General features: G+C 41.7%; 1 protein-coding gene across 1 annotated transcript in view; it reads left to right on the plus strand.

Moving 5' to 3' along the window:
- The window catches only part of mei-41 (ATR serine/threonine kinase meiotic 41), a 213,916-nt gene extending 202,270 nt beyond the window's left edge, over window positions 1-11,646 (plus strand). The window contains exons 49-50 of the mRNA XM_080277708.1: window positions 2,890-3,024; window positions 11,323-11,646. Coding sequence (XP_080133834.1) covers window positions 2,890-3,024; window positions 11,323-11,496 — 309 coding nt within the window. The 3' untranslated portion in view covers window positions 11,497-11,646. The remainder of the gene's footprint in view (window positions 1-2,889; window positions 3,025-11,322) is intronic.
- The last annotated feature ends 296 nt before the right edge of the window (window positions 11,647-11,942 follow it).

Here is an 11,942-nt window from a genome sequence, read left to right on the forward strand (position 1 = left end):
AAGACAGTTCCAGATAATGTGTTTATAAAGGCCTTATAGCTGGTTCCTGAATGAGGAGATTGACTGGAACAGGGAAGGTTTGGAATCAGTGGATTCAGTGTTTGGCCCTTGGCCTTTGATTGATGCTGCAGCTGTGAGCAAGGGAATAAGCAGGATGCAGTTGGGGAAGGTGACAGGTGTGTCTGGGTTGACTGCAAAAATGCTGAAGGCTTCAGGAGATGCAGGAGTAGGTTTAGTTACTGATTTGATAATAAAAATTAAACAAGTGTGTTGTCCCAGATGATTAGGTGAAGAGTGCGGCTGTAAATGTATACAAGGGGAAGGGTGATGCCATGGAAGGAGGAAATTATAGAGGCTTAAAACTTTTGGACCAGATGAGGAAGGTAGTGGAGAGAAGCCAAAAAGGTATGACTGTGGAAAGAGTGAATGCTAATGAGATGCAGTTTGGGTTTGCACCAGGCATAGGGATCAGTGATGTCATTCACTGTCCGACAGCTTCAGGAAAAATATATAGGAAAGAGATATGCAGGAGTCCCTGGGAACCATGTGCATTAGGAGCACCATGCCAACATCACCAAGGAGGACCTTGAAAACAACACTGAAGTCTGGCTAGCTGTAGTGACAACTGCCATCTCCCCATACTTGAGGCATTGTATATCAAGGAGCTTAACCCTTCAATAAATGTCCAAGCTGAAGATTTACAAGCATTGCCAAGCATGAGGAGATCTGCAGCAGGCCGGAACACAGGCCCAACAGATAATGTCAACAGTCACCAAAACCCAGCAGCTATAGTCTGACAAATCTAAACATAGGGTTTGGGTGGAGTCACCCCCTCCCTACACTATTGCCATGTTTCCTAACCCTACGATGTATAACGCCTGTGGTTTGTGTAGTAGGAATGATACATAAACATAACTCATACTAATATAACTGTAATGAAAGTGCTGACATGTATCAAGGAAGAATAAAACTATTCTGCATACTATATTATACGATAATGGAGAAACGTGGCATAAAAATTTGGCAGTGTTGCTCTAAAAATATTCTAATTATTATTTACTTCCCCAACACTTCTAACATTGCTAATTAATTTAGCAAGTATAATTGCAAGAAAATTTGAAGGGATAAAGGTGGGAAGAGGCGATCCTTTCATAATTAAAATAAATATATCAAACAGCTCTGGGGTGGCAGCACTCACGCGACACGTGTTTGTGTGTACGCTATGGGAGGTCACCAACCCCCTACAGGATTTAGGCCTATTGGGGAAACCTCTATTAAAAAAACGCGCCGTGACTTTTACCTCAAGGGTGGTGCGGAAATAAAGTCAAAATTATAATCCATACATAAAAATGGAAGTAAAAAACCATGGATGACACATAACAAAATCTAGCGAGAGAGAGAGAGAGAGAGAGAGAGAGAGAGAGAGAAATAATAATAATAATAATAATAAAACTTTATTTCCACTAAACAGTGGGTATTCTTATACATTATACAGTAGTACAGCATACAGTATGAAAGTTCTATACACAATATAATACCAATTGATACATATGGTGGAGAATAGCGACAGAGAGGTAAATGGTTTAAAAGGTGTGGGGACACTTAGGTTAAAAATAGATCAATTAAGGGATTTAGGAATGAAGGCAGTGGGAAGGATTAAGACAGATGGGATTGTAAGATTAGGGAGTTTGAGCAATAGGGTAGAATGTATGCTCTCAATAAAAGTATAGCAATTATCAACGGCTAATTATTATACAGGTGTTGATGGTGGGGGTCTATATTTATAGGAGGTGTTGGTGGTGGAGGTATAGCGGGTGTTGTTGATGGGGGTGTTGTTGGGGGTAGGGGTATAGGGGGTGTTGGTGGCAGGGGTATAGGGGGTATTAGAAAAACGGAGATCACAAGAGGGAAACAGTGTCAAAGTCATCGCTGATGGAGAGGTCAGCTCGGAAACGTGGCAACAGTGCTGGGAGGGGGTGACTCCACCAAAACCCTACGTTTAGATTTGTCAGACTATAGTCAGAGTGCAGAACTTAATTAAGCCTGACCTCAGATTTGCTACCTAGGTATATAAAATTCCATACCGACCGCTGCTAACCATTCGTACCCGGACTGCAAACCTAGTAAGAATTTGTCTTCACTGAAGAAGGCTCTGGAGAGCCGAAATTCTGGAATCTGAAGTAGAACAGCTACATCATAGATAACACCATGAGAACCGAGGACACGGCTGCCTACAGAGAAATCACCGCTAGGCGTCAGTGAGAAGCAAAACAAGCCATCAAATAACAAGAGAGCACTGCAAAAAAGTTATGCAATGCCAGACTTGCAGTCACGTTTAACCCCCAGACACTGGGCTCCCTGCACCCTATCATCTTTCCGCAGCCAGGCATATTTCTGTAATTTGGATTTTTTTTTTTTTTTTTTTTCTTTTACAAATCAATCACAAATAAAACAAACACACAAATAAAGCATGTACTTACTCTCTGCTGGTGTATATCTATACTAGTGCATTGGTGGCTGACTGCAGTCAGTACACATGTGCTCTGCCCCTCAAGGCGCCTCTCCCCCATCCCCCTCCCCCCACCCCACCTCTGTCCCAGCTAGCCTCTCCCCACACCCTCAGGCACACGAGAGAGCCTGCCACACCACTTTCAGTGAGTTTGGTGCGCTTTTAAGTTGAAACATGCCCACAAAATATGAAAACATCCACAGATGTGAACTGGTGCCTGTCAACCACACATCCTCAGATGTGAACCGGTGTCATGGGGTTAATAAAATATATATAGATAGATAGATACTGTACTACAGTAATTTGAGGATACACAGTAATGCATTTCTGATGCAGGTTTTATTTTATTTCAGTGCATCAAGAGTGCTTGTTTGTTTCAGGTAACGTTGCGTGTAATGCGAGAGGAACGTGAGGCCTTGATGTCTGTTTTGCGACCCTTCATCCATGATCCCCTGGTGGAGTGGTCTCGTGGTGACAAGAGTGCCAGGAACACCGGTGAAATCAATAATGAAAAGGTCACAAACAGTTTCTTTAATCAACTAATTTTTCCTTGTAGAGCTTTGTCCAGCAGCAATTTTCAGTCATTCACTCATTTATCATGGAGACCTTCTTTCCTTCCAGAATACCAGAAAAACTTGATAGAATAAGGTACTAACCAAGGTTTGCCCAGTTAAATGTATTATCAAAGATTACAGTTGAATCTCCACTTATGTAGTCTTGAGAGGTGTGGATTCCCATAAGCAGTATAAGGAATTTTCAAGAAATGATCTTGAGCTGCACACAACATCATGCAGCCATTAGATGTAGTAATGGAAGGAATCATCCCAGACTCAGGGAAATGAGGAATGAATGCATTACTTCTTGCATCCATTCATAATTCTTCACATGGATGTCTTTCTTTTTAAGTTTTTATGTCTCATATACATTTTGAAAAGAGCATCTGATGCCTGGTTCCCATGCCTTGTGTTGTGGATCTGGCAGGAGCCTGTGCTTTACCACATTCTTCCTTGAAGTGTATGTATAGGACATATGGGCCAGTTTGGACATGACACACTTGTCCAGTTAGTTTGCAGCTTCAGGGGAAAAGAAATTAGAACATCCTAGGCCTATACTGAGGCCATCTTGTGTTATGCTGGCTATTCCTCATTGTCCATGTTCGTTTCGCTCATGTTTACTCTTACTACCCTTATTTCATTTGCTTGATTTTTACCCTCAGTATAATGATTACAAACTCACGTGATTAGTAGAGTTAAACACTCAGTGTGTCATCTCTTGCCATTGTGCAGTGGTTCTTAACTTTTTTAGTCATGCCAGTCATGCCCTCTAAAGCAGTTTCTCATCATCTCCATGCCCTCCCCTCTCTTCCCTCCTTCCTTCATCAGATACTTATTCTAGAAATGTGGGTATCCATCCATCACAAAGTATATCATGATATTAAATGTAAAATGGTGATAATCATTGCCACATAGTGATGGACACCAGTACTTGATCATAAACTCCTTCACATGTGACATAAACACCACCACACCACATGATCATAAACATTGACACATGATCATAAATACCTTCAATTTGTGATAAACACTACCAAACCACATTGTTATAAGTGCCACTACATGGTTATAAACACCACCACACCCTGTGGATGTAAACACCACCATGCAACATGGTCATAAGCACCAGTATGTGGTCATGGACATCACATTGTCATAAACATTACCTCAAAATCTATCTATTTATTGCCAGACGCCATAATCCCGTAAGTGGTGGCCGTTAGTCTTTGAGTTAGTTGTTTTACGGGGAGGGGCACTAACCCTCTGCCAGCCCACTTGCTTACACATAGGGAACACATATGGGTTGGTTATATGGTTACCACCTAGTGTTCTAAATGATTTCCTGGCTTACAGGAAAGCATTAGGCTTGTCACTCAATGTAAAGCTGCCTGAAATGGAAAGAGGAGTAATAAAATGTGACAGGAATGATGGGAGAAATAGGAAGAGAAGAGGGCAGACAGAAAAAGAGTGATAATGATGAAGGCAGAAGTAAGCAGCACAACATCAAGTGAGTGGATGATGGTGAGAAATAGGAAGAGAGGAGACACACAAAAAAAGAGTGATAAAGGTGAAGGAAGAAGTAGGCAGCACTACATCAAGTGAGTAGATGACGGTAGCCACCACCTACCACCACAAATATGGTCTTAAATGCCACTACTAGTGATAAACATTACCATATCACATGGTTTCAAACACCAACGTAACTACATAGTCATAAACATTACCATATCACATGGTTACGGAGGAGTAGACTGTAGCACCAGTCGAGCAGGGCAGTACTCCCGAGGTGGATGGAAAGCTGATGACAGGGAGTGCTGGAGCTCCCGTTTCATCAGCCCTCAGGACTGGTTCCTGACCATCCCCCTTTGCTGAACTTTTTCAGTGTCTCAGTTACACAGAGAGTAGGCCAGCATGCTCTCCAGTACAAATTTCTCTATCTTCACCAAACTACGTGCACAGTACACACTACACTTCCTATTCAAAATTCACCAAAAATGGCGTCAATTCACCCAGCCTCGGAGTCCCCAAGGGGGGGGACCATAAATGCCCCCTCCATCTGCCCCTCTCCCGGTGACGACTCGAGGTGCCTGGAACCACTGTCTGACTCTCTTCTTCTTCATTTCTGCAACATTCGCGGCCTTTCATCTAACTTTCGCTCTGTTGAGCACCACCTCTCCTCCTCTAAACCTCACCTTCTTTTTCTAACGGAGACTCAGCTGTCTGAGGCAACTGACAGCAAACCCTTTTCTGTATCCTCCTACTTTCTCTATACTCATTTCAAAGCCAGAGGTGGCTGTTGTGTATACATACGCAACGACTTATCTTGCTCTCGTGTTCCTGAACTTGATTCTTCTGAATTCTCCACACTCTGGCTTCGGCTTTCCTGTCATTCTCTGTCTAAATATATCTGTGCTGTTTACTTATCCCCTAATTCTACTGACTATCAAAAATTCTTTGACTGTCTTACTTCTACGATGGAACACATTCTGTCCATTTCTCCTTTCTCTGAAATCTCCATTCTTGGAGATTTCAGTGTTCACCACCACCTTTGGCTCTCCTCTCCTTTCACGGATCCACCTGGTGAACAAGCCTACATCTTTTCTATCCTTAATGACCTAGAGCAGCTTGTACAGCACCCTACCCGTATCCCTGACCGCCTTGGAGAGAGCTCCAACATACTCGACCTCTTCCTCACAGCTAATCCTTCTGCTTACTCTGTTAATCTTTTCTCTCCGTTGGGCTCCTCCGATCACAACCTTATTACCTTAACCTGTCCTATCACTCCGGTACGGCCTGTGGACCCTCCAGGGAAACGTCGTCTGTGGCATTTTGGAGCCGCGGACTGGGAGGCCCTCAGGCAGTACAGTACTTCTTTGATTTTCCCTGGAATGATTATTGCTTCCATGGCCGTGAGCCATCTGAGTGTGCCTTGCGCATTACGGAGGTTATTCTCTCGGGCATGGAAGCATACATTCCTTTCTCATATCCTTTGACTAACGCAAGAAAGCCTTGGTTTAATCACGCTTGTTCTAATGCTGTCCGCAACAAGGAGAAGGCCTACAAAAGGTACCGGAGCCAACCCACCCCTGAATCACATAATCTTTACGTTTCTGCCCGGAATCGTGCTAAGTCTGTTCTTCTCTCTACTAAAAATAATTTCATCCATACTAAATGCTCTCAACTCTCCAACTCGAATTCTTCCCGCTCCTTCTGGCACCTTGCCAAAAATCTTTCTAACAACTTTACCTCATCATCCTTCCCTCCTCTTTTCTACTCTGATGGTTCTGTAGCTATTTCTTCTACTGATAAAGCAGATCTCTTCGCACAGACTTTCTCCTCCAATTCCACCTTAGACGATTCTGGTGCTGCTCCTCCATCACTTCCCCCCTCTGACTTCCTCATGGCTGACATTAAAATTTCTTCAGTTGATGTATTTTCTGCCATCACTGGCCTCAGTACTAACAAGACATATGGGCCTGATGGGGTCCCTCCTGTTGTTCTCAAGAACTGTGCTTCTGTGCTTACACCCTGCCTAGGCAAACTATTTCGCCTTTGTCTGTCAACTTGTACCTTTCCTTCTTGCTGGAAGTTTGCTCTCATTCAGCCAGTCCCAAAGAAGGGTGACCACTCCCAACCCTCCAACTATCGTCCAATTGCTTTAACGTCCTGTATTTCAAAAGTTTTCGAGTCAATTCTTAATATAAAAATTTTAAGACATCTTTCCTATCACAACCTTCTTTCCGATCGTCAGTATGGGTTCCGTCAGGGACGCTCCACTGGCGATCTTCTCACCTACCTTTCAGACTCCTGGTCATCCTCCTTTCGGGACTTTGGCGAAAGCTTTGCCATTGCACTTGACATCTCAAAGGCTTTCGATCAAGTCTGGCATAAATCTTTAATTTCCAAACTGCCCTCCTACAGTTTCTATCCTTCTATCTGTGCCTTCATCACTAGCTTCCTTTCTGGTCGTTCTATAGCCGCTGTTGTAGACGGCCATCGTTCTTCTCCTAGATCTATCAACAGTGGTGTTCCTCAGGGCTCTGTCCTATCACCAACTCTCTTCCTTTTATTCATCAATGGTCTTCTAAGCTGTACATCTAACCCTATCCACTCATACGCTGATGACTCCACCCTTCACCTTTCCATTCAGTTCCCGCAACGCCCATCTCAACAGTTACTTCAAGAAACAAGGGATGAGGCTATGGCACACCTAATGTCTGACTTGGCTCATATCTCTGACTGGGGTAAAAATAATATGGTTGTCTTTAATGCATCTAAGACTCAGTTCTTACACCTATCAACCCGACAAAATCTTCCACAGGTATACCCACTAATGTTTAATAATATTCAGCTTAATCCTGCATCATCCTTGAACATGCTTGGGGTTTCATTTACTTGGGACTTATCTTGGAAAGATCATATTACATCTCTTGTAAAATCTGCTTCCAAGAGATTGGGTGTGCTAAGCTGACTCCGCTCTTTCTTTACCCCTGCACAATTGTTGACTCTATATAGGGGTTTTATCCGCCCCTGTGTGGAGTACAACTCTCATGTGTGGGGAGGCTCCCCACATACAGCTCTTCTCGATAGGGTGGAGTCAAAGGCTTTTCGTCTCATTAACTCTCCTCCTCTTACTGACTCCCTTCAACCTCTGTCTCTTCGCCGCAATGTTGCATCTTTATCTCTTTTCTATCGCTACTTTAATGGTCACTGCTCCTCTGAACTGTCTGCTTGCATTCCTCCACCTCTACGACGGGCGCGTAGCACCCGTCTGGCAGCAAACTCTCATCCCTTTTCTGTCCAGCTCTCTAATGCAAGAGTTAACCGTTACTCCCAGTCTTTCATTTATGCAACAGGTCAGCTCTGGAACTGTCTCCCTCTGTCTGTATTTCCTGCTGCCTATGATCTCCAGTCTTTCAAACGTAGTGTGTCCAGGCATTTCAAAATGATCGGATCTTGAATTTGGCTCTCTATTGTATTTTGTTTTTCTCTTGGAGGGAACTGTTACTGCGGGCTCATGGCCTTTGGTTCCTTCTTCCTCGCATTAAAAAAAAAAAAAAAAAAAAAAAAACCATAACTACATTGTCATAAACATTACCATATCACATGGTTACAAACACCAATGTAACTACATTGCCATAAACATTACCATATCACATGGTTACAAACACCAATGTAACTACATTGCCATAAACATTACCATATCACATGGTTACAAATACCAGTGCCAATACTAACTTAGTAATCATTATTTTTGTGTGGTAAACATAAGTAAACATAAACTTAAAGACTGTACTTTATTTATGGATGAAAGTAAAACAAAATACAGTGGAATCTCCTAAATCTCACATTTTTAAACAGCAGATTCATAATATGCGGCAACATTGCACAACAGTTTGCAGTATCCATTGTTTACCAACCACCACGCCGACTGGATGCATCAGTGTATCGTGCATTCTAAATCCTCATGTATAGCTTTCAGAGGAATGTTTATAAAAATGCCCAGTAGCTGTGATAATCCAGGAATATAAAAAGTAACCCGTGAAAGACTCATTTCAATGGAAAATATGGAAACGATTCCACCTATAACAACAAACTCACGATCTCAAGCTAAGTAATTTTGGTCCATATGTAATACAGATTATTAACTGTTGAATTATGACTGCAAGAAGTGAGTGGAAAAAAAACAAAATTGAAGTATTCAAGGAAGCTGGCAGGTCGCCATCGGCAGTATTTACAAACAATCCCTCCAACTGGCTGCGTTGTTTGTCATCTACCGCTCCAACTGGGTGGGTCAGTGTATCATGCATTCTAAATCCTCATTTACAGCTTTCAGAGGTCTATCTACCTGTCTATAGCCCAACACTCTAATCCCGCAAAGGGTGGCCACAGACAAAACGCCTCAAAGTTGCCCTTACACCCACCATTTGACTGCCCTGCCCCCAACTCACTCCCCCCTCCCTCATATACCTCTCAACTCCATCCCTCCACCTCATCCTCAATCTCTCTCCCTCTCCCTCCCTCCACTTCACCTGCATACACCCTCTTAATCAGTCTTTCATTCTTCATTCTCTCGACTTGTCCAAACCACCTCAGCGTATTTCTCCTAATTTTCTCAGTCACATCCACATCCACCCCACAACGTTCATTCACTTCTTCAATTGTCAACCTGTCCCTCCATGTCACTCCACATGCTCCTCTCAGGTAACCTATTTCCACTGCTCTCACTCATGACTTGTTCCCCTCTAGCAAGGTCCATGCCTCGCTTCCATACGTCAGGGTATGGATCACAATACCATCATGCATTGATTTCTTAACTTCTACACTCACCTCCCTATTTCTCATCACTGCTTTCAGTGTATCAACAACCTTCCATACTCATTAGCTGTGATAATCCAGGAATAATAAATAATCTGTGAAAGACATATATATATATATATATATATATATATATATATATATATATATATATGTATCTATCTATCTATATAATATATATATATATGCTCAGTATATTTATGTGTATGAATATGAATTTTGTGCAGAGAAGTGCATAACTAGGGATTTGGCTTCCCTTTTTAACTTGACAGCGTTCGGATTGGCTCTGTCAGATAGGTATATGTGAAGCTACAGAACGTAGTGAAATTTTTTTGGCCTGTCTGATGGAGCCAGGATTGAATGATGAGTGAATGGTAACGTGGCCCATTGAATTAGCCAGACTTTGGCTGTCTGGACATTGTTATTCCTCACCCTGCCCTAGGGTGGGAATAGTGGTCCAGATGATATATATATATTTTAATGTATATATACAAGTATGAAAATGAATAAAAGAGGAATAAGTTACCATCCTTGGAAAGCATGGGATTCAGATGCTGGTTGAGAGTCTTAGGAAAGGTTGAGCTTCGATGTAGCAAGAGATTTACAGCTTGGAGAGCTGCCATAGGACAGACCATGGTTGAGACACATCAGCCTGGAAAAGTGTGAAAAAGTTGATGATAATGAATAATAGGATTGACAGTTGTTTATACCCCTTTTGACTAATTACTTGATCCTTTGATTTCACTTTTGTAGTCTGTGGTATGTTTTGGAGTTTGAGCGTTAGTTTAATGCATCATAGTTATCTCTCATTGCAAGTCTTCTTTATTATTTCAGATTTTGTCAGTATAGCCTCCACACCTTTAGGGCCTCTTGTCCCTTGACACCCTCAGTCAAGTGATGTATTTTCAGTTGTAATTAGGCTGCCACCAGATGATTGTATTCAAGTCTGGAAGGGCCTGTAACAGAGAGAGCTATTGAGAAAGTTGTTTCTAAGCCCAACAGTTTGAAAAGCTTTCACTAAGCAAAATAAAATTGTCTGAAAATAACAGGAATAATAATAAAAAAAAAAAGATGTATTGAAGGGGTTAAGGGTATCTTAGTTGCCCTTTGCATAGATTGTTGTACATTATCTGCTTGGTTCATACTCTCTGCATATATGAGGTTTAACCATTCTTTGGTACAGATGGAATTAGCTAACTTCTGTGAAACATTTCATGTTACTGCTCGTAGATTCATTCATTTATTGCTAGGGTAATTAACACCATTTTCATTCAGAATTTCTTTTGGATTCTCTTTTTTAGCTCTTTTGTCATCTTATAGGGCTTATATCATAAAAGGGAACTAAATGTTAGAAGCCTCCATCATTGTCCCTTCTAAAGAAAGTCATTAGTCAGAATCAAGTTCTGTTCTCTTAGAGATGCTGTTTTAGTACCTGAAAAATATATCTAACGATTTTCCTTGCTGTTTTACCCTTTGTCGGAATTCATTAATGAAGCATTGTGTACTGTACTTGTTTTTGTGCTATTTCGCATATGTTTATGGTGGTGTCCAAAGTCACACCATGCTTTACCAAGGCTTCCATGTGGCATGGTGTCATTATAATACATTCTTCCCCATTTTCTTCTAACTTTCTTAGTAATGGTTGTTTGAGAACTAGGTATTCCAGAAGCTGTCATATTATATCTTTAGGCAGCAATACTGCAAGTAAAGGAAGCAGTCCTGCATTTTGTATTTAAAATTGTGGACATTAGTTTAAGAAAACTGTACCAATATGTTTTGTTATTACTTTCAAGTAATATACTGTATTGGGACAAACACTACCCAGTCCCTTGGAACATGGATGTACTGTACTTGGTTGTAAGGATAATCTGGAATATGTTATAGAAGTGTGAATATCCATGTGCTTTCCTTGTCTAACATTATATTAATTGTTACCCACAGGCCCAGATGCATGTGAATAATATTGAGCAGCGTCTGAGCGGTCAGATCCGCACCAAACCTCGAGCCCCAAATCTGCCACTCTCAGTGGAGGGACAAGTGAATGCATTGATTGAGGAGTCCACCAGTATTGATAATTTATGTCAGATGTACATTGGATGGGCAGCTTTCATGTAGTTTTATCATTGGGAAAACAACATGACCACACCTGACAAGTATCCACAAATTATAACTAAGAATATCAATGAAGCATTCAGCCATATACTACAGTAAACAGTGACTATCCCATATGCGTGGGCACATTATACATCGATTCCTAGCACTTGGCAGCCAAAGCGTCACAAAACCAGAAACGTCTCATGCCCAGAAATAGAATGCCCATTGAGCGGTTCTGTACTTATTTCCCATTTATTTATTGATTTAAGCTTTTTTAATGTCACTGTCTTCTGTCCACTTTACTACTGTACAGTAGGCTGTGCCTTTAGTAAGTATCTGCAGTCTAGTTGGAGTTGCAGAGGATTGTTAGTTGGCAAGTTAGGATTCACTTTGTATGTGCAGGCTCCAAGTGCAGAGAACCATAGGTGAACACTTTACCTGTGCATATGAAGAAGTCTCTGTATGCC

Source organism: Coenobita brevimanus, chromosome 71 (genome assembly GCF_032717465.1).
Source record: "Coenobita brevimanus isolate Jiangsu-jjx chromosome 71, ASM3271746v2, whole genome shotgun sequence".
NCBI classification, from domain to species: domain Eukaryota; kingdom Metazoa; phylum Arthropoda; class Malacostraca; order Decapoda; family Coenobitidae; genus Coenobita; species Coenobita brevimanus.